The 24417-nt window shown below is 43.6% G+C and overlaps 1 protein-coding gene across 2 annotated transcripts in view; it reads right to left on the reverse strand.

The window, feature by feature from the left end:
• SENP7 (SUMO specific peptidase 7) overlaps positions 1-24417 on the reverse strand; it is a 90805-nt gene that overhangs the window by 29040 nt on the left and 37348 nt on the right. For both annotated transcript variants that reach the window (XM_068268437.1, XM_068268436.1), the window contains 7 exons: positions 22757-22848; positions 20883-21028; positions 18579-18924; positions 17808-17929; positions 8128-8253; positions 7125-7158; positions 4642-4821 (listed from right to left, as the gene is read on the reverse strand). In XM_068268437.1, the coding sequence (XP_068124538.1) occupies positions 4642-4821; positions 7125-7158; positions 8128-8253; positions 17808-17929; positions 18579-18924; positions 20883-21028; positions 22757-22848 (1046 nt within the window). The remainder of the gene's footprint in view (positions 1-4641; positions 4822-7124; positions 7159-8127; positions 8254-17807; positions 17930-18578; positions 18925-20882; positions 21029-22756; positions 22849-24417) is intronic.

The raw sequence follows: 24417 nt of genomic DNA on the forward strand, positions 1-24417 counted from the left end.
GAGAGTTTAGCCTGTCTAATTCCCACTCATTTGTATCTAATCACCAGTTGTAATTTGATCTCTCCCCTGGGTCAACTGACTGCCATGGCAAATATGGCAGATAAGCTTATTTGAAAGCACAGGATGGTAACAATATGTTTGCTTCTATGAAAGCAAGAAGTAGAAACAGTGCAGATTTATTGTAGGATTTGTGTCTGCTGTAGCAAAGACATGTTTTTCTTTAACCTCTTTAGCAGTAATCACGAGTCCAGCTCAAGGTGGAAAAAAACAAGTCAGGAGCGGTAACCCCGAGCCGCCGGGAGGCCTATGCAGAGCAATGAGCACAGCGGGTGTTTTCACTCGCCTCCCGCAGGATGCCAACGTCGGCCGCCATTCTTCTTCCTCTCCATGGAGGCTCTGCATCCCCCTGGTGAGATGAACAACGACAGACAGTAATCTCACTACAAGGTTACAGAGTCACCCGGAGGATGGAGGGAAAACTGCAGCACTGGATCCCAGGGAGGGGAGTGCTAGGCTCCTGCAGATCTCCCTAGCAGCATGATTCCCCCCCCCCCCCCCTCCCGTTTAAGGGTCTAAAAGCATGCAAAAAAAATTGTATTTATAGGGTGGGAGGGAGCCCCAGGTAAGTATCAAATTTTTAGTTAACCTCCTGAGCGGTCTGGACGAGCTCAGCTCGTCTATCACCGCCGGAGGCTGCCGCTCAGGCCCTGCTGGGCCGATTTTTATCAAATAAAGTGCAGCACACGCAGCCGGCACTTTGCCAGCCGCGTGTGCTGCCTGTTCGCCGCCGCTCTGCGGCGATTCGCCGCGAGCAGCGGCGAAAGAGGGCCCCCCTAGCCGCCTGAGCCCTGCGCAGCCGGAACAAAAAGTTCCGGCCAGCGCTAAGGGCTGGATCGGAGGCGGCTGACGTCAGGACGTCGGCTGACGTCGATGACGTCACTCCGCTCGTCGCTATGGCGACGATATAAGCAAAACAAGGAAGGCCGCTCATTGCGGCCTTCCTTGTTTATTCTGGGCGCCGGAGGCGATCGGAAGATCGCCTCCGGAGCGCCCTCTAGTGGGCTTTCATGCAGCCAACTTTCAGTTGGCTGCATGAAATAGTTTTTTTTTTATTTAAAAAAAACCCTCCCGCAGCCACCCTGGCGATTTAATCAGAACGCCAGGGTGGTTAATGAGGTCTCTGGTACACTTTAATTTGCATGCATTATCCATTTATCTTTAACCACTTCCCTACCACATGTTATTACCCCGTAAAAACCACAGCAATTTACACATCACTCTCCTCCTACTCATTTGCCAATAACTTTATCGCTACTTATCACACCAAAATAATCTCTACACTGTTTTTTTTTCTGGGACAAACTAGGCTTTCTTTGAGCTAAGAATTTTTTGATTTCCTATGCATTTTAAAGGGAAGATTTTTTTTAAACATCCTTACTTCACAGTTTTCAACAATTCTAGTTTAAAAATAAAAGAAAGTGATACTATAGATAAAACCCACACATTTTATTTCCCCATTTGACTCAATTATTACAATGTTTAAATTATGACCCTAGCACAATGTATGGTGACAATAAATTATGACCCTAGTACAATGTATGGTGACAATACATTTAGTAATATAGGTGAAGGTTTTCCATTTTGTTTCTTTATACGATATATATCACTAATTACAAGCCTTATTTGCAAAAACAGTAATATATCCTCATGACATACATTTTAAAAAATCTCTAACCCTAAGGTAATGATGTATTTTTTACAAAATGCTGTCACTGTTTATTTTTTACAAGTGCTATAATTTTTGCTTTTTGTCCACTGGATGCCCCCACATTATTGCCCGAGTGCTTCCAGAGAATGCCGAAGGCCACCACCAGAAGAGGAAGAGAGCAGTCTACCACTATCGGTCGTAGACTGCTAACAGGGGAACCTGAAGGAGAACACAGGGGCAATGAGGAGAAAGGGAAGGCTCTATAGGCTCTACCCAGAGCCTTCCCTCTACTTTGGCGAGTGTCTGTTTCTTATTTTTATTTCCACTTCAGATTCTCTTTAACAAGTTACATGCACTACATGATACATACACAGACATAGGACTATGGTAGGGACTAGATTGCGAGCCCCTTTGAGAGACAGTTAGTGACAAGACAATATACTCTGTACAGTGCTGAGTAATATGTTGGCGCTATATAACTAAAATAAATAAACAAGCTGCCCCACTGGTCAACTGTCACAATGTTATTGATGACAGGATTTGTAGGCATGTCATGTGCTCTTGTTCCCCAATCACAGTAAGAAATGAATAAGAAATTAAATGTTTTATGGACGTGCGCTCCTCTTACTTCCCACACTACATTTCCTCAAATAGATTATACACAATCAAGCATATATACTCATAGGACTTACTTCTAGAAATTATTAACAAGGCCAGCAGTGTCAGCGCTCAATGGTCAAAACACAGGGCCAGTACTCTTAAGGTGGCCACACACTGGTAGATTTGCCATCAGATTCGACCAACAGATAGATCCCTCTCTGATCGGATCTGATCAGAGAGGGATCGTATGGCCACCTTTACTTCAAACAGATTGTGAATCGATTTCAGCCTGAAACCGATCACAATCTGTGGAGCTGCCGCCCCCCCCCCCCCCCCCTGCATACATTACCTGTTCCGGCTGGCGCGAGACCCCTGGTCCCCGCTGTCTTCTTTTCCGCTCCGGGCTCCAGACCGTTCCTGCAGCTACTGAACTTCCTGTCCAGGGGAAGTTTAAACAGTAGAGGGCGCTCTACTGTTTAAACTTCCTGCTGGGACAGGAAGTTCTGTGTAGCTGCAGCCGGTCCGGAACCCAGCGCGGAAAGACGACAGCGGGGACCAGGGGACTTGCACCGGCCGGAACAGGTAATGTATACCCGCTGTATTGCGTCGGTCAGCGGGCATTCGAATGCGCTATCGACGCACTCTCGACGCACTCTCGACCCGCCGGCGATCGGAAAAAATCTTCCGCACGGACGGATCGACGGGAACGATCGATTTCGGACGGAAATCGATCGTTCTGACAGCAGTGTGCGCGGCGATTTCACAGCCGATTCGATCACTGTGATCGAATTGGCCGTATATCGGCGGGAAAATCGTTAGGTGTATGGGCCCCTTTACCAGCATCAAGCTATAGCCCTCTATCCTTCATAAATTAGTGTGCAAATTCCAGCTAATAACTCTGTGGTCAGTGTGAAACAAAGGAAGGTGACATCGGTGTCCTTGCTATGCTAAAATCTGATATGAGAGATGTCTGAAGGTTAATAGAATGTACCAACATTCTTGGTGGATTACTGAAGCTTCATTGTGTTTTAATCAGTGTAAAAAAATGGCACGTTTTATGCAGTAGTCACTGGTAAATTCTGTGAGACGGATCTCTCATTTTCAGATTTTGCAGTGTGGATAGTAATAGGAGCAGCTTTGGTGTCTTTTTTTCTTCTTCCTTGTGTGCATCTAGACTATGTGATGTCATATCTTGTCACTCCAAGCTAGGGATGGGCACAGCCTGTGTTAGCAAAAAAGGTAGGTTGAACTGCCCAATTCCACCGCTGGCCTTCAATGACAGCTAATGTAAAAAGAATCAAGAGTAGCAGCAGTATAACTCTCTGAGAGGTACAACCTTGTCTGTGTACTGCACAATGCAATTGCATTGTCATGCAGAAGTTTGATTCTGTGAATGGAATCATGCCCACACCTACAGTTTTATCCTTGTATGTAGCCACAACCACATTACAACAGAAAGGAAGGAATTCTGGGGAATGTAGTACAGAAAATGCAGCAGCATCACAGAGTTCAAATGTGAAGTTAATACAGCTCAATCATGTGGTTACATAGTTATTGGAGTTGGATAAAAAGACATCCCATCCATCGAGTTCAACCAGAAAATAAAGTACAACACTAGCCTGCACCCTCATATATCCCTGTTGATCCAGTGGTACTATATTAAACAGAGAAAATGCTAGATGGAAGATATGATTGGAAATGGTTACAGTCAATACTATTTATTCTTTTGTGTAAGAAATTTCAGACATCTGGAATTTTTGCATTAAAACAGAACTCCAGCTAGTTTTTTCTTCCTAGTCATGATTACACTATGGAAGAGTTAAAAATTCAGCCAAAATTTAAATTGCTCTGTACCAATTGGAACGCTTCTAGTCTCTTCACATTTCCCTTCATCTACCGCAGAGAGATATCTACCATAGTCCAGTCAAGGTATAGCTAATCCCATTCAGGACAGAGGGAACTTGCATGACGGTGGATTAAAGACTGCTACCAGAAGAAACGCAACATCCTAACCATCCATATTTCATCTGAAACTAAAATAAAATGGCTGGAGTTCAACTTTAATATCTAGATTTTTGGGACTCCTGGAGAGATTTAATGGAGAAAGATGTTGTAAAGCAATGTGTGGAATCCAATTTTTTTTATAGTTTCTCACCCACAGCTTTGGTTTGCAACAGAGTTCTAGTGTTTAAATACATTTAACATTTTTTACTGTCTCACATTTAGGATTGAGTTTAGAAAATGTAATTCTGAAACAGAACATGGTCTATACTTTTTAACTGGATGTGACAAAAATAAATAAATACTACTATAAACTAGCACAATATACTTACAGGCTTGGTTTCTAGAAGAGAGTTCCAATTGCTTCTCTATGTTAGGTACATAATCAGGAGCTATCTGCAGGACAACAACGGCACTGCTTCTAAATGAGTTTCCTCCTTTTGTGAACCAGAAACCAAATTTCTGCAGCTTTTTGGTTTCCACGGACAGGCATGTATCTTTGTGTAAGGGTACTAAAAGAAAAAAAAATTCTACGTTTTTGAAGATCTATACAAAAATTCTGAATAAAATCCAGGATACAAAATATTAGCACCATGGAATATGTTGGCGCTTTATAAATCAATAATAGTATACCTTTATCCTTTTAATTAACCATAAGGCTGCATCCATTTTAGTGGCTTAAAGAGACTCTGTAACCTCAAAAACATCCCCTGGGGTTTACTCACCTCGGGTGGGGGAAGCCTCCGGATCCTAATGAGGCTTCCCACGCCGTCCTCTGTCCCACGGGGGTCTCGCTCCAACCCCTGGAACAGCCGGCGACAGAGCCGACTGTAGCTTCAATATTTACCTTTGCTGGCTCCAGCGGGGGCGCGGTGGCTGCTTTCGGCTCAGAAATAGATGGAAATACCCGATCTCCGTCGGGTCCGCTCTACTGCGCAGGCGCCGGAAACTTGCGCCTGCGCAGTAGAGCAGACCCGACGGCGATCGGGTATTTCCGCCTACTTCGGAGCCGACAGAGTGCCTGCGCAGGAGCCGGGAAGGTAAATATTGACGTCACCGCTGCACGGAGGGCTGCAGCGAGACCCCTGAGGTATGGAGGACGGTGTGGGAAGCCTCATTAGGATCCGGAGGCTTCCCCCACCCGAGGCGAGTACCCCCCAGGGGACGTTTTGTCGTTACAGTTCCTCTTTAATAGACTTCTGCTGCCCCACTCACCACTGTAATGGCCTTCCAGGCCCCTTTCCATTTCAGCTCCTACAGCATGCTCTGGCATTGCTAGGCTATGGGTACCTCCACCCAAAGCATAACAACCAATTATATTAGAAAAGCCATATTTTGTAGAGGGGACTGTATGGAAGCATGTGAGGACAGTAGGCAGGGCCAGCACAGAACCTCAGTTCAGCCACTGCACAGAACTAGCACTCTGGACCCAGGAACAGGGACCCACTGCAGAAAAGCCACTTTGATTACGCAAGTATGCTTTTTTTAACCCAGGTTTCACTATTTTTGCATCTACAAACTTGTATGTATGGCCTAAATTATAATTCACTTTTTAGGATCTTGCGCTCTCTCCTTACCGAATGATAAGACTACAAGATTTCACTTTTTGGGCGTATTAACACCATAAAAATATGCAGCCTCCCCGAAATGCTCTTTCGTTAGAGCGGTGCCCTTCACAATCGTCAGGAAAGACACTTTCAAACTCTGCTCTCATATCCTGAAATTTATTTGACAGGGATAAGCCAAATGATCAATTCCAAATATCTATATTTAGGACACAAGGGGGCTTACATCTCCCAAATCTGTTATTAATTCTATTACAAGGCTGTAAAAGTGGCCCAGAACTTACAATGGGGCTCTGCTTTTCCTAGGACCTGATAGGTAGATTTTGAGGACTGTTTAGTTGCGCCCCCCCCCCCCCCCCCAATAGCTGTTTTAAGCAGCTGCAAGATGTATAATTGCCAGGCATTGGAAAGGTACCCTCCCCCTCACCGTGCATTTCTGGATAGAATGTGGTGGATATATTGCATGAAACAAATATCGTACACTCTTAAATCTGATCTAAACCGAATTAATTATATATTGACACACTGAATTGTTAGGTTCCCTTTGGGTCCCCCTTTCCAGTCTCGCTTGTAATGCATGTATTTTGTGCCCTGTCCCCATATCAACAATTAACATGGACTTAACACGTGTTAAGTTCATGGAAAGGGTGTGGCATGATTAGTCAAATTGGCATGGGCCAGGTTTTATATGATGGTTAACATTAAGGGGCGGGTCAGGATTGGGTATGAGGAGGGTGTTAAAGGATTCATGAGGCAGATGAATGAGGCCAGGACCTCTTAACAAGATGCAGTAAAAATTGCACATGCGTAGAAAGGGCTAAAAGCACTGTGACCGTACAAGCCGCAGGTAGCAGGCTTTCAGAAGCGTAGCCGCTGATATGCATGTAACCAACTGCGCAGGCGCAGGGGGGCGGACTGAGGATGCGGTTCTCCACTGCTGTACATCCTGAATACATAGAGGTAAGTGTTTTGAATCAATTTTTCCGCCTCATGAATACTTTAAGGGGGAGGTAAACGTTGGGGATCAATAACAGATTGATATCAAGGGAGGAGGTAAGGGTTAACCATCAGGTAGGTGTTAATTGCCCAAATTAGAGGAAAATGCAGGAAAATACAAGAGAAAGTGAAGAATTTTGAGTTTGAGCATCATAAAACACAGAATATCTATCTCTCTATCTATCTATAGGCATGGATATAGATATATTTAGTTAGGTTCCTAAACATTATTTGTTCAGAAAAGTAATACTTGCCTCTAAGGGGAATTTCAATAGAATTTGGTGAAAACTGTAGAAGAAAAAAAATAAATAAAAAAAATTACAACATTGCTCTATGAGAAAATAGAGATGGGCACAACATGGTTTATTGGACATGTTCACAGATTACACAGATTATCTGAGATCGTAAATGATCAATAGCTATAGTATGGGCAAGTGCCAGGAAGTTCCTTTGAGTGCCAAGGGTTCTACTGTGGCGCTCAGCGGTAGTGTAGCTGAGTACCGATGGGAAACTATGGCACCAGAGGTGCTGGAGGTACAGGGTAGTTTCAGGTTTAGTACTGGGAGGGTTAGAGCAATCGTGCTGTTCCAAAGCGCTGCAACAGGGGAGCCCTATGGAGGTGGTTCCACTTGTAGCGTTGTGATCCCAAAGCACTGCATGCAGCATTTTGGGAGTGATCCTGTAACAATTGCTATTATAGATGCAAATTGCGAGCAATACAGGAGTCACATTTGAAATTGCAGAAAAACACTTCCGCGATTCGGGAGTCAAGGGCACTTTGTGATCTCACACAAAGCACCACCAGTAGATCCCTGGTCTAAGGGTCTGGTGGTGATGTTACTTTGGGCACAGGGGTTTGGCTGTGTTGCTGGACAATAGTATACCGGAGCGCGGGGGTGTACTTCGTACAAGGATTTTGAGGTGGTGCTAGGTGATCAGCTACCATATAGCCCGGGAGGGTAGACAGCGTTAGAGGTTAGTGTTGGCTATCATTATAGAAGGGAGTGTTAGGAGTTAGGGTAGGGAGAGACAGAAATGCAGACACAAATACATGACGCAAAAAATCCCACCACACAAAGTAACGCGATACTATTTTAACATACATGTAAATATGGTCATAATTATACATGTGAATCACAAATGTAACCGTTTTCATTGTTTTGACTGAGGCTATATTTTAAATGATGTAAAATTTGAATCACACACATTCCTAGAACAAAACACTTGCAATGATTGACAACTCATCATACACATTACCTTTACAACATCAGTAACGCTCCCTTTCTTTTTGCCAAAGTAGACATTTAGACTATTTAGCTGCAGCACTGGGCTCTCTGAGTTTTCAGGCACAGTAGTGGTATCTTCTAAAGTACCAGAGTGATCCTGAGGAATAAAGGCATGGATAAGTAAGAGCTCTCTGATGATTTGAACTCCAGGATCCGCATCCAGCTAACACATAGATTTTAGTAGGAACAGAGATAATTAAAGTGGACCTGAACTAAAACTAACCGTGTTTTGAACAATTAAAGGGGCACTGTAATGAAAAAGTGGAACAGTAGTTCTGCGCCTGCGCAGTACAGCCCGGAGGGCGTCCGATGACGTCAGCGCGCCCGCGTGGGACGCAGAAAAGCCCGTCCTTGGAGCGCAGAAGAGCCCGACCTGGAAGCTGGCCTGGCCAGGTCGGGTCGGCCACCGAAGACGACCGGAAGCCTCTGGAGCGGCGGTGAGGGCACCTCCTGCCTGCCACGGGCTGGAGGAAGCCCCAGGTAAGTGGATATGGATTTTTATTTTTTTAAAGGTTTCCCTGAACCTTCCCTTTAAAACAGATCCGAGATGAAAAACTAACTATAACAAGTAACTTGTCTATATATCTTATTTAAAGTTTAGATAGTTTGCACAGCAAATCTAGCTGCAAATAGCTTCAACAGTATATGATTATTTCTTCCTGTGATACAATGACAGCAGCCCTGTTCTGTTTGATTGGCTGATCAGCGGGTGCCGAATGCGATCGCGCACGCGAACGCTCACAGCGGGAAAACAAACAGGAGATGCCTATCTACGCCCCTGTGCCCCAGGTGAATTTTAAAGGGGCGTAGATAAGCGTGGCAAGGGTTGCTAAGTGGTTAAAGGGGGCCCTCAGTTGTGGCAAAAAAAAATAAATATGGGCTTACCTGGGGCTTCCTCCAGCCCCCTGCAACCCGTGAGGTCCCTTGGCATCCTCTTGGTCCCTTCTGTGGTCAGCTGGTGGTTCAGGTAATCCAGCGACTTTAACTGAAGTCACGTGTGTGTACTCTCAGATCATCATCACGCTGGTCACCATAAGCATCCTGTGCATGTGCAGTTCTCTAAAGACTGAACCTTACATTCACACAAGGCTTATGGTGACCGGTGTGATGATGTGCAACTTCAGCCGAAGTCACCGGATTTCCGGAGCCGCCAGCCAGCCAGCCACAGAAGGTACCAAGAGGATGGGAGGGGACCTCACGGGCTACTGGGGGCTGGATGAAGCCCTAGGAAAGTCCAGATTTATTTTTTTTTGCCACAACTGAGGGCCCCCTTTAACCACTTAGCAACCCTTGCCACGCTTATCTACGCCCCTTTAAAATTCACCTGGGGCACAGGGGCGTAGATAGGCATCTCCTGTTTGTTTTCCCGCTGTGAGCGTTCGCGTGCGCGATCGCGTTCGGCACCCGCTGATCAGCCAATCAAAGTGCTTACAAGTTTGAATAAGCACTGCCAAAGCCAATGGCAGTGCTCATTCATTCAGAATGTTTACAAACAATGTATCTGTCACTAAGCTGTTACAGTTACTGAGATCACTCGTGAGAGGATCTCATAACTAGAACAGCATTAGTGACTGATCAGGATCAGTGAGTTTTATAAATTATACCCCCCATTGAGCCCATTAACCCTTACCTCCCCTGCCACTGCTCCAATTTTAATTTTACTGTGCAGGCATTTCAGGCCCTTTTGGCTTTTCCCATATATATGATATATATATATATATATATATATATATATATATATATATATATATATATATATATCCCCATTTCTATATTTTGCCACTGAAAAAATAAAACTTTTTTTATTTGATCCCCTATCTGACTTGCCTAGCCACTTACGTAGTAGTACATACTACTTCCCTACTTGTCTAGCCTAGTATAGCATAGCCTACCTACATTTACTATGGCGAAGAGGCTTTACACTGCAGAACAGGCGGCCGCCATTCTGCAGGACAGCGACAGCAGCAGCGAATGGGAAGATTTAGATGAGTCGGATGCTGAATGGCTACCTATGGAGGAATCTGACTCTTTCTCAGAAAGTGACTCAGATTCTGAGTCCTCTGAGCCACCACCAGCTCAGCGAGCTAGGAGAGAGATACAGGGGAGAGGCAGTGACACCGAATCTGCATCTGAAGGGGGATCACCTGTACCTACCACCAGCAATGCCAATGTCAGAGGGCTGCCAGGCCAAAGCGGAGCAAGCCAGTGAGGGAACACCTACCCTATGATATAGCCCACCCACAGTGGTCCACCCCTAATATGGAAGCCCCTAACATCCCTCCCTTCACAGCAAGAAGTGGTTTAATAGTTAATACCCAGAATATGCAGCCAATTGATTATTTCAGTCTGTTCCTTACTGACACTTTTCTGGACTGTATTTGTGAACAGACCAATCTTTACGCCAAACAGAAGATAGCAGACAATCCCACTGCATATTTGGCAAGAAAATGGGTCCCCACTACTACCCCTGAGCTAAAGGTCTTTTTGGGCTTGACCTTTAATATGGGCCTTGCTCCGAAACCAAAATTATGCCATTTCTGGTCCACAAAATCCATACATTGTATGCCTATCTATTCCGCCGCCATGCCTAGAGGCCGGTACACATTGCTGTTAAGATGCCTGCATTTTAATAACAATGAAGAGCAGCTCCACCGTGACGACCCAGCCTTTGACCGGCTATTCAAATTACGGCCGATCATCAAACATTTAAATGAAACATTCAAAGAAGCTTATATGCCAGAGCAAAACTTGGCTATAGATGAGTCTCTAGTCCCATTCCACGGAAGGCTAGGCATCAAACAATACATTCCCAACAAGAGGGCACGTTACAGGATAAAAGTCTACAAGCTGTGTGAAAGTGGGAGTGGATATACTTTTACGTTCAAGATCTACGAAGGGAAGGACAGCTTGATAGAGCCTGCTGGATGCCCTCCTTACATGGGTACAATTGAGAGAGTAGTCCTGGACTTGCTAAACCCGCTTCTCCACCAAGGGTATCATTTATATGTGGACAATTTTTATACTAGTGTCCCATTATTTAAATTTTTATTTTCTGTCTAGACTCCAGCCTGCGGAACTGTTAGGGCAAACAGGAAAGGCCTGCCGCCACAGGTTGTCAGTAAAAAATTAAAGAAAGGGGAGACCTGTAGCCAAAGGAGCAATGAGCTGCTTGCCTTGAAATTCAAGGATAACCGGGATGTCCTAGTTTTGACCACCATCCACTCCGAGGCCACAACAACAGTCAGGTCTCGTAGAGAGCATCGAGTCAAGCCAGTAGCCATTGTTGACTATAATAAATTTATGGGGGCAGTAGACCTGGCCGACCAAGTAATGGCACCATACAGGATTGATAGGAAAAGAAAGGCCTGCTATAAGAAAGTTGCAATAAACTTAATGCAGGTCGCCGTTCAGAACTCTTTTGTTCTGTACAAAAAATCAGGCAACAAGGGCGCTTATTTAGACTTCCTGGAGGAGATCATAACATCATTGATACATGAATCTGGACCACCTGCCACAAACCAAGACCTGGTTTCAGAGAATGTCATCCGACTCGAAGGAAATCATTTCCCCGCCCCAATCCCCCCTACTCCATCAAAGAAATATCCCCCCCAAAAAAATGCAGAATTTGCCGGAAAAATGGAGTTAGAAGGGACACCCGCTATCATTGCCCAAAGTGTCCATCCAAATTAGGACTGTGCCTCAACCCGTGCTTTGAAGTGTACCATACAGCAGTCCGTTTTTAGGGTTTTTTTTTCTTTTTCTCTCACTGCTTCAATTTTTACTTTACGCTTGACCTTCTGGATCTGACCTCTGGCATGGACTACGACCACCCCCTGGCTTCTGACCTCTGGCATGGATTACGACTACCCCTGGCTTCTGACCTATGGCATGGATTCCGACTACCCCCTGGCTTCTGATCTCTGGCATGGATTACGACTACCCCTGGCTTCTGACCTATGGCATGGATTCCGACTACCCCCTGGCTTCTGATCTCTGGCATGGATTACGACTATCCCCGGCTTCTGACCTATGGCATGGATTATGACTACCCCCTGGCTTCTGATCTCTGGCATGGATTACGACTACCCCTGGCTTCTGACCTATGGCATGGATTCCGACTACCCCCTGGCTTCTGATCTCTGGCATGGATTACGACTACCCTCTGACCTCTGGCATGGATTTCAACTCCCCTCTGACTTCTGACTTATGGTTCAGCTAAAGACACTACAGCTTCTGACTTCTTAAGCAGTGAGTACCAATGTTTTTGTGTTTAATGTTAAGAGAACTTGCTGCACTTGTTTCATTTTTTTAGTGAAATGTCAGTGAAATGGTTTAGCCACCCAAGAAAGAATTTAGAAAAGTCCAAATGTTACAAAATGGCAATATCTGAGTAGGCCTGGGTCTCTAGTTTTCAGAATGGTAACCTTTGTGACTTTTATTCAATGATCTGATGTTACAGGGGTTTTTATAAGAAAGAATGGCATTGTTACATTTGGTGAAAAAATGGCCTTGAAAAAGCCACTGGTGCTACTTGTGGTTAATAGTCTGCGGTGTGCCCAAAAAGCTATCTGTTTATGTATATAGGGTATCATTTTACCCGTGACATGTGAGAGACTCAAATTTGGGAAGTTTGTGAGCCTAGGCATATGTCAAATTATTTTTTTTTCATGCCAAAGTGAAAAAACTGTAAAAAAAAATACCATTTTCAAAGTTATAGTGCAATTTCAGCAAAACTGCATGGGTGCAAATGTTACAAAATATGTATATGTGAGTAGGCCCAGGTCTCTAGTTTTCAGAATGGTGACATTTATGGCTTTTCTTGATTGTTCAAATGCTCCAAAGGCTTTGCTAAAATAGAATGACTGTATTACTTTTAGTACAAACAATGGCCTTGAAAAATCCATTAGTGCTACTTGTGGCTAACAGTGTCCCATGTGCCCAAAAAGCTATCTGATTATGTATATTGGGTATCATTTTAACCGTGACAAGCGAGAGAAGAGAATTTGTGGTGTTAGAGAGCTGAGGCCTATATTATATGAATGTTTTTTGTAATGAACTGAATCAAAAGCAGTAAAATTGTTATTTTCATTTACGCTACACCAAAATAAAAACACTTGTAAAAATCCCTAAAGTGACAGAATTGAAAAAAGAATACATAATTTGTTACCTTAGGGACTCAGCTTTTTAAATATGTATGCTACGAGGGTATAATACCATTATTTTTTGCCAATAAGGGCATGTAATCATTCACAGAGTACAAAGTGAAATCAAAAAACACAAAATGGAAAAAATACACCTTTATTTCCAATTAATATATTGTTGTCATGCATTGTACTAGAGACATATTTTAAATGTTGTAATAACCAGGACAAACAGGCAAATAAAATGTGTGGGTTTTATCTAACGTAACACTTTTTATTTTTAAATTATAATGGCTGAGATCTGAGAAATAATGACTTTTTTCTTTTTTTTCGTTATAATTCCTTTTAAAATGCATACAAAATAAAATATAACTCAGCAAAAAGTACCCTCCAAAGAAAGCCTAGTTTGTCCTGAAAAAAACAAGGTATAGATCATTTAGGTGCAATGAGTAGTGGTAAAGTTATTGACGAATGAATTGTAGGAGCGTGAAATGTGAAAATTGCTGTGGTTTTTAAGGGGAAAACCCTGTGGTAGAGAAGTGGTTAATGAACTCATGGAAACTAAAGTTAAGTCAGCATTAACAACTGAGGCTAGGTGCACACTTAGCAGAAACGCAAGCGTTGTGGAAAACGTTGCGTTTTTGCCGCTGATGGAAGTGTATAGGCCGCATGAAAAAAAAAAACCGCATATGCATTTTGTATGGGTGCATTTTTAAAAACGCTGGATTTGTTGCAGGATATTCAAAAACACATAAAAACCACACCTAATGAAAGTCAATGGGAACGCAATGTATTGCGTTGTATATGCATTTTTATATAATTTTTTTTTGTGTGTGATGTATTCCCACTTCCTGTTATCTTCCTAGTGATTTGCATAAATCAAAATATAAAAAGCATTAAAAACGCATGTTTTGCAACCGTAAACATGTAAAAACGCATGCAAAACGCTATGAAAGAACGTATATGCAGGAAAAAAACGCAAACTAACGCAAAAAAACCCACGCACGGCAGAAAACACAACCTTTCACGCTCTGTTATGTGTGCACCCAGCCTCCCTCTGCTTTTACACTATTTTGTCATTTCTTATTGGGGCACCTCCTGGTGCGTTGCGGTGGCCTGGTTTCGCTGCAGGCCCCCGCTATGCCAATAAAAGTCTGAGGCTTTTTACAACAATGTGGTGAGGCACAATGCAATGGAAGTAACGTTTTCGCTACATCCCTGACGGAAAGCGCATACCTGTATTTCCGTGAGACGATGTGTGGTGGACCGAAAGTTATGCAAGTCTATGGCAACGGTTGTTTTTTTAAAAAAGACCGCCGCAAGCTTTACACGTCGCGCATGAGTAAAAATGTATTTTAGCAATACGCTTCTGCACACGTCATCAATTCGACCACAGGATTTGAGTGCTAGAGAGCCTTACAAATCTTTTTATTTATCAGTGGCCAAGCAGATGCAGTCATTAGCACAATTGTGCAGAGAGCAGAAAGCTTTTCCTCTCCGCACCCTTAAGGTGGCCATACATCAGGCAACTTGGCGGCCGATCGACCATCCGATTTCGATTATTATAATCCAATCGGATGACAATTGTGCCGCCAAGTGCATGCCCAAAAACAATGCAACCAATTTCAGGCTGAAATTGGTCATATTAGTCAACGGACATGCTGCAAGATGTAGGGCCATCGTGGTTGGTCGTGTGCGTGGCAGTAAAGGCGAGCGATAATGGCGTGAGTGACGAAACCCCTGGCTGTTTATGTATGTATAAATGTGTGTATGTGCATTTATACATTACCTGTCCTGTGTTGCTGTGCCCGCCCTCTTCTGAATCCGCTGCTACACTTCCCATACTTGCTGCCGGCGCATAGCATGCCAGCGCATGTGTGGAATCACGCGTGCCACGCTGGCCGGCATGTATAGGGAAGAGCAGTGTATTTAAATTAGCCAGGCACGAAGACAGATACAGAACAGGTAATGTATAAATACACATACTTATACATGTACACATATGGGAACTGCGACAAGTCTACGAACACGGCGGGCTCGGCTGATTTCAGAGAGATTTGACAAGACGTGACTTGTCATATACTTGTGCTGACACTTTTTTTTGAAGAGTACTTACTCTTCAAAAAAAAGTGTCAGCACAAGTATATGACAAGTCACGTCTTGCGTCCTTCAGCGCTGCTAGTCTCTGCTGAGGGGTCGCAGATGACTTTTACTTCATTTATGTGGGCGGTCTTGTGGTCACTCCCACATGACGTACAACAGAGTGGTAGGAGCGAGGACGGCTGCAGACATCACAGAATACCTACGCAGCCGCGCTAGGCTAAGAGAACTGCGCAGACGCTGGATCTTTTAAAGTCGCGATTCTAGCCTCCATCTGATAAGGCGACCCGGGGGGTTGGGTTGGGCCGGCAATGCAAAGTGGATTAGCTTATCAGAGCGCCAGGCAGTTGAAAGGAAGGCGCTGATAGTCTGCCCTAAGGACTACAATGGACATAAGGTACGTAACTTTTTTTTTCAATGCTCGCCTCGTAAGTCCTTTAAAGGATACCCGAGGTGACATGATGAGATTGACATGGGTATGTACAGTGCCTAGCACACAAATAACTGTGCTCTGTTCTCCTCTGGATTTCTCAGCCTGAAAGAGTTAAACATCAGGTATGTAAGTGACAGTTTCTGTCTGGGTCAGGACTGATTCAAACTACAGTGTGACCCTCACTGATCAGAAATTACAAACTATAAAACACTTTCCTAGCAGATGGCTTCTGAGAGCAGGAAAGAGATAAAAATGGTCAATTTATAGATTTTACCACTGGCATACTTTAATGAAGGTGTCATTGAGCAAAAACAATAAAACAGTAAAAACCTGAAAAGTAGATTTAACTATAAAATAAAAACTGAGGAATATCTTAAAAAAGTCATTTTAGGAGAAGGTAGATAGATGCAATTGTTTATTTTATTATTTTATTTTTACCTCGGGTGTCCTTTAAGGTTATATTTATAACCATGTTTCACCTGTACACTTTTGTATTTATTAAGGGCTCTTTCACACCAGAGCCCTTTTTCAGCGTTTTAACGCAAAGTCTATACTTTACGTTCACCAAGGTAAAAAGGAAAGTCCTTAGACTTTCACTTTACCTTTCATACCCGACGCTGCGTTTCGATGCATTGCGGTACGACGCACCCGGGAGCGGTTTCTCATCGGGAATCGGCTGTTTCCCGTCAGGTTAATTAATACTACCGCCGCTACTCAGCGTCGCACTGCAGATTCCCAACGACAGCCGTAGGCTAGTCAACGCGTGCAGGAGAACGGTTCCTGCACGCATTGTTAGATGTGAAAGGAGCCTAAATGATTAATCAACCAAAAAAGCTGTTTTAAAAAATGATTTTGTATTTCCATGGCTCGTATCAAACACTGGCAGCTCAAGAGTGTAGGAGAATATTCACCATGTTCGAATCAGAATTCAAGCCACAGTTGAATCGGATGCAGCTCCCAGTGGAAATAGGTCCTAAGTAATAAGCCCCAGCTACTGGAGGATTAGAATAGTTGGGTGCAGGTATTATAGGCCCAGAGCAGTGTTTCTCAAACCTCTCCTTGTGAGACTCCCCAGCGGTGTATGGTTTGCAGGAAACCTCACCTATGCACAGAGGGAGTAATTAGTGCATTTAGTGTCTCTGCTAGGTGGATTCCATGTAGCTGAGGCACTAATTACTCCCCCTGTGCATAGGGCGAGGTTGCCTGCAAACCACGCACCGTTGGGGAGTCAGATGGACAGGTTTGAGAAACAACTAGAGAAAAAACAAAACAGTAACACGGAGCAAATTCGTAGCTGATAGGGATGAGTACTTTATGAGTACACTCCTCAGCAAAGGTGTGAAACCTAGTTATGTGTCACAGCCATTAGCGCTATAATGGCATATTTGCAAACAGATCTTGAAATTTGTGGTTCAAAGAAACACCTTTTGGAAATCTAGCTATGACTGTACCATCACAAGCAACTTTAGCTCTACCAGCGTACATAATTATGTCAGGAACCGGCCCCGCGGCACGCCTGCAGATACAGTTCCCGACTGTGGGTTTGACCAGATCGAGAGGGGAAGCAGCCTTATTCAAGCTAACACAAGGCTGTCGCCCCTCGAAGCACTTCTCACTATCTCAATCCTCTAGCTTGTAAAGCCTTTGGGCAGGGTCCTCCTCCTTGTGTCATACCTAATCATGCACCTCCATTACTGTGAACCCATGCTATGCATCTGAGTGAACCTAACTTGCCTAATCTCCATGCTCCATCCAGTGACTGACTAAGCATTACCTTGTACTCATACTGTGCTGTGTGATCTGGTTTTTCTTGTATTCAGGTATTGTCATTTTGCTGTATGTCACCCCTAAATATTGTCTGTAACCTAAATTAATGTCCAGCGCTGCATAATATGTTGGCGCTTTATAAATACAATAAATAAATAATATTCATCCCGATCAGGAAAAAAAATGCTCGCAAAACATAAAATGGCATACCATAGGTTCTACTTCATGAGTGGGAGATGGGGACCCTCTGTTGGCTGTTTTCTTTGCAGGAAGCTCACATCTAGATTGAACCTCTTTCTGTCCAGCTTCTTCTTCATCACTAGACAGTACGACTTTATAAAAAAAACATAAAAGAATGAATATCATTTCTTAGGAAAAAAAACTGCAGAAAACAACTCAGTCTTCTAACTAAGTGCACGAGTGACATCTCAAGTACACATGCCCCTGTTGCACAGCCAAGTGGGAGAAAGGCATACACTGCTCTGTGCAACTGTCAGAGCCACGAATGGAGGTCGGAATGGAACAATGAAGGGGACCTCAACCAAACTAATGGACAGGGTAATCTAGGCACCCAATACTTCATGCACTGAAATGTGTATTTACAGATATCAGCTTGGGGAAACTAAGTTATTACCATCAAGCATTTATATAGCGCTGACATATACCACAGCCTCGAGGTGCTCATAGCTGGTGTGACCCATTTGAGAGGCACGTGCTATTCATCTGAGGAAGTGGACTCCGTACTGTGAAACACATTGTCTATCTTGTTCAATACACGTTAAAATTATTGAACCTAAAATAGTGTTCTTCTTGAAGCTAAGACCAACATTTACCAACCTTTAAAAGTGTTCTTAGATACTTTATTGATTGTTCTGTATGAAAGTTACAGAAAATCTGTAGCTTAGCAGAGGATTGCCAGTCTGGGGAACAACTGGGTGTGAAAAGCTTAGTTCTACTTTATGTTTAGTAAGCTGAACTTACTCGGCTCTGGTGATGTTTTTGTTTTGTCAATTATGACTGGCAACGCTCGACTTCTCTTTCTGTTGTGTATACCAGACTGGGGATTGTGTCTTGGAGGATCTGAAATAGATCCTTCAGAGGTTTTTTTCTTTTCTTCAGCTACTCCACTCATTCGCTCTGTAGCCAACAGCTTCCTGTCTGGTGAATCTGAAGAGAAGTCTGTACTGGACTCTGATGAGAAGCAGGCCATTTTAGTAGGTGAAGGTGACAGGGGTGACTTCTTGTTCTGATGTTCTGTTCGTTTGTAGCAGTAGGTCTTATCACGTGTAGGTGTAGAGGGGATTTCAGTTCCTTTGAAACTAGCCCTCTAGAAATTCAAACACAGTTAACATTTTCATTTTGCCTTATAATGCTGCATAACCAGCAAAATAAATACATTTAATAAAAACTGTAGCTGCTTGTATATGATTTAAAGTAAACCAGAGACGTAGTAAAGTAAAGATTTGATACTTACGCATGCGTGGTCCTCCTGCGCATGCACAGAAGAGCCCAACTGACAGGACTGAGCCAGTTACCGGGCTGATTGCGGCTGAATGGCAGAAAGCGGATGGACGGCAAAGGGACTCAAACGTGCTTATGGGGCGTGGGGAAGCCCCAGGTAAGTATCAAATCTTTACTTTACTACATCTTTGGTACACTTTTAGAAACTAGTTTGTTTTATTTTCATGACTGCATACTTGTAGCAAGCTCAAGAGAGTTCCATGTTTTAAAACAAAATAGGGATAGTCAATGAGACAATTTTTTTTTTAGCCCATGCGTATTTTATGCAGCTTGGAATTGGAGCAATGATCCATTAATTTAAGCTAATCATCAGTTAGTGAAATACCACTGGTCCGATTCCATGCTGCATAGATTTGCATAAAAGCAAACAATTTGCATCATCTTGAACTTATTAGCATCACATTTGTCAACCCCAGTAACAACAAACTACATAGTTGCAGAATGATTTGTAACAGAAAGGGAAAGGAAAGGGGTATGTAAAGGATAGCGGAGGTGCCGCCGCTAAAGTGAGCGGCATGGCGGCTGTCTCCGCGTCTCAGCCGGCGACCTCCGCGCTATTACATGGTGGAGTTTTGCCTGGTCCTTCAGTTGCACATAGACTGAGGGCTGCGCGCGCCAGGACCTTTATGCGAATAGAAGGGGAGTCAGCTGATCGGCCGGTCAGCTGCTGGATGATCGGCCGGTCAGCTGACTCCAGCAGTGCTCCTGATTGGTTGAGTGACTGGGGCGGCGCTATGGGGCGCTCTCAGTATATATAGGACATGCCAGTCAGTAGCTCCTCGTCTGCTGTTGCATATGCTACGTGTTAGCACTCAGACCTTAGTCAGATCCCAAAGTGTGCCTAGAACCAGCAGGAGCTGGGGATCCACACTTAGTCAGTTCTGTTGATAGCTAAAGTACTAATTGAATTGTATTATTTGTTATGACCTTCTTCTAGCCTTGACTACTCTTCTGCTTACTGATTCTGTGCTTCTGCCTATCTGATCCTGTGGCCGACTCAGCCTGAACACTACTCTGATTTAGCCTTCTGTCTTTGTACCTTATCTGTCCGTGTGTTGCCGAATCTGCCTGTCTGACTCTCCTGCCCTCCCCAGAGAGTCTAGTCCCTGGTGAGGGATTTTCTGTACAGCTAATCACCTGCTCCTCAGGTGACCAGTAGCTGCAGTACAGTCTGAATCACCTGCTCCTCAGGTGACTAGTAGCCTCAGTACAGTCTGAATCACCTGCTCCTCAGGTGACCAGTAGCCTCAATACAGTCTGAATCACCTGCTCCTCAGGTGACCAGTAGCTGTAGTACAGTCTGAATCACCTGCTCCTCAGGTGACCAGTAGCTGTAGTACAGTCTGAATCACCTGCTCCTCGGGTGATCAGTATTCCTTGTATTACTGTTGCACCAAACACCCATCTTACATCTCGTTGTCCTGTGTCTCGCTATACTTGCATTATTGGTGATTCTGAAGATCACTACATAATCAGGTATAACATCTGTATTATTGGTGATACTGCAGATCACCAATAATCAGAAAATCTGTTCTTGCTGACACTGATCGTTACAGGGTAGACCTGTTGAAGGCTGATCTTGTGACAAATCCCAGAATACCAGATAACAACCAAGAACCATTAAGAAAAATGAACAGCATAAAAAAAAAAAAATTAATAGCAATTTTCTGAAGTTCTGCATTGTCACAAAGATCTATGTGCTGAAACTGCACATCTGCTGTAAACAAGACAGTTTTTTCTATGCAGATGCAGTCTTGAAAATACCTGTTCCCGTGCTTTTGACAACACTTGGCTTTCTTGATCAAGGCTAACAGATTTTCTTATTGGTGAGGTAAAGTCTTTATATGGAGAAATAGGTGTATTACTGACATCTCGGCAAACTTTATTAGACGTGGTCTCTTGTGCTTGCTCTGGTTAAAACAAAAGGAGTAATGAATTGTTAACACATTCAATTCATAAAACAATGTACATGTTTCAATAGAAAATATGATCTGGTACAGTGAAAATATTTAAAATCCTACTTCCAAAAGAAAACACAGAAGATGCGAATTGTAACATCACTACTTTGTGTTTGTACAAATGGCACCTAGCACACTGCCTCCTGTTTATGATTATTAATATTGCGTATTTATATAGCACTTAAATGTTACGCAGTACTTTACAGAATATATAGTCATATCCCCAAGTGCACCTCAGAGTATATTTCCAAACAATGTATGTTGTAATTTGGGTGTCATGTAATGTCGATAATAGAATATTGTTAATGTTACAGATATTCTACTATTGCCTACCCTAACTTATCCCTCACCAAAGCTACTGCAACATATCAGCCAATTCTATGTAACAGTCATTGCAACCTACCATCCAATTCTAATACCTCATACTGCTTGGCACCTGCTGCAGCTTCGCACCCAATGCTGCTTAGCACTCACTGAGCCTTGGCTCTCACTGCAGCTTAGCACAAACTGGAGCTTGGCACCTTAGCATCCACTGGACCTTGGAACCCAAAGTAACTTTGCACCCACTAAAACTTGGCACCCACAGCATCTTGACAATGCCGCTTAGTATTCACTGCTACCTTGTACTTGTCTTTCTCCAACTCGGGCTCCAGTCATTTCCCCTGGAGCCAGAGCGTAAGGTCACTAGTGCGCCTGCGCAGGCGGGCCACTGTTATGGTCTGTTCAGGGGGGTGCCAGCATTGGATTGGGCTGGCTGAGGAGGATAAGGGAGAAATTGCTGGGCAATACTAGGATCGTGCATAACAAATGCTTGGAGCGGTTTGTGATTGGGGCAGCCAAAGTATAAGGTGAGCACGGTCCTGGATGGTGTTGGGGCACAGTCTTGTTAAGGTGGCCCTTGATAACAGAGCACGGTGAATATTCCCTGGCAGTGGGATCCCTCCATGTGTGCATGATATAATGCAGACGATGCAATGAATTTTATTTTCTCTTTAATGGGATGATGCGAGAGGAGCATTGGAAGATACAAGAGAGTGGAAAGACTACCCAAGTTGAAACCTCATGCTGTGTTAGCTGTCTGTGGGGTCTAGGCAGCCATAACTAGAGGTGAGAGTGGTCCCTAGAGGTGGTGGAGGACAGGAAGGTGGTGACATCTTAAAGGAACCTGCACGGGCCATAGTGGGTGGAGGACTTGCTTTGGCCTGACAGCCTATACGATGAACTCTCTCTCTTTTTCTATTTTTTGGGGGCTTTTTCCTGTGGTGCACTCGATGCGAAGACTGAAGTGGATTCAACCTACAGTTGTGCGGTTGGGGACTTTTGTCATTAGTGGACTGTGTAGCAGCGCAAGGTTTTTTGGGATTAATTGTAATTTGTGTTTGGTGTGACACTTGAGCTTTGCAGCATACCCACAGGGGGCTATAGGTGTAGTGGTAGACAGTGGAGCGCGCTGAGACCAAATTACTTGTAAATTGGGCCACTGTTATGGTCTGTTTAGGGGGGTGCCAGCATTGGATTGGATTGGGCTGGCTGAGGAGGATAAGGGAAGCCTCATTAAGAAACAGAGGCTTTCCCCTTCCAAAATAAGTATCAGCTTGTTTTATTTCTTCAAGTCACATGTTTATTTTAAAGGATATCATTATGTGGTAGTTTTTTTTTTTAATCCGTTTAAAGACAAACCTCTATTCTTCCATGTAGATCGCGTTTCACAGTGAATTCCAGTTTCTTTTTCCTGACTGCATTCACTCTCCTCACCGATACTATGCTCTGTCCTGAAAATCAATAGAGAAAACAAAAATTACAGCTTTTGTAATTTAAGTGGCGCTAAATAAGCAAACTGCAAGTAAAATACACCACTGGTTCATCTGACATCTTATCATACCACCAACCCCACTCCAACACTCCTTTCCCACGCACACTTACATACACTTTATAGTTTACCCTTCTAACAGTGGACCTAAACCGAAACATGCACTGCGCAGGTGCAATTTCTCTTTACACTCAATTAGTAATACGTATATATAGCAATAATTGCTGCACACCAATAATCTTTCCTTGCGTTTTCTCCATCTATTTTGGGCTGGCTGTTTCAAGGGAGTCCCAGCAGCCGTACACTAGCAAAAGTGGGCATGTGTCAATTCCCCAACACACGAGGGCTGGGATCTCCACAACCATGCCTCATACAGCCATCAAGTATAGAGGGTAAAGAGGGAATACATTGAGCTGCTTCTGTGCCAAATTGCAGACTGCCAGCCCTGTTACACAAATCCTTACAAGTGTTCATTTTTCCCTGCTTCCTGGCTTTACCTCCAAGAACTGACAGTTTACTGGCTGCCTAACACACCCCACCCCTTTTTAGTAATGAGATAGTCAATGTGGTTTTAATATTTTGGCTGACTGCTATGCATGGATGACTTCTTGTTGTTCCACATGCAGCATTTAACATAAAAACTATAAACACTGCCATTACATAAGCTACATTAACACTACTCATGCACCAAACTTTCAAATGTATTTCCAGTGCTAACCATAAGCCAGGCATCAGAGTGGTTAGATATACAAACAAGCTTCAAAAGGACAAATGACTTGAGAGGGATATGGAGGCTTCCATATTTATTTACTTTTAAACAATACCAGTTACCTGGCTGTCCTGCCAATTTTTCATGCATCAGTAGTGTCTGAATCACACACCTGAAACAAGCATGCGGCAAGCACAGTCAAACTTACGGTATGACTTGCATACCGTTGTTCAGGGTCTATGGATAAGAGTATTAGAGGCAGAGGATCATCAAGACAGCCACATACTCTGTGTGGTTTAAAAGAAACTAAATATGGCAGCCTATATATCCCTATTAGGTCAGTTGTCCATTAACTATCACATGGATATGATCAATTTATTCTACAGAATTTATTCTCAAGAGGGAAGATGAGATAAACAATTGTATCTATTCTCCTACTCCTAAAACTGACTTTTTCAGAATCTCCAGTTTTATTTTCTGTTTAAAACCTGTACATGTAGGTTAAATGTTTCAGCAATAGCACCATCTTTCAATGCCCCAGAGCTGTAATTCCTGGTCAGTGAGGGTGAGGCTATGATCAGTTTAGGTCAGTGGTCCTCAAACTAAGGCCCGCGGGCTGAATGCGGCCCCCAAGGCTTTTTCACTGCCCCCCTAAACCAAAATGTATAACTTATAGATGTGGCCCACTGCACCCTTAAATAATCAGCGGCCCTCATATAGAATAGCATTGCTGGCACCACCATTTCACATACTGTAGAAGCCAGTGAGCAGTAACTCGCTGGCTTCCAATCCAATTCTGCATCAGGTGACACTGCTGTCCCA

This window comes from Hyperolius riggenbachi, chromosome 2 (assembly GCF_040937935.1).
Source record: "Hyperolius riggenbachi isolate aHypRig1 chromosome 2, aHypRig1.pri, whole genome shotgun sequence".
NCBI lineage: Eukaryota > Metazoa > Chordata > Amphibia > Anura > Hyperoliidae > Hyperolius > Hyperolius riggenbachi.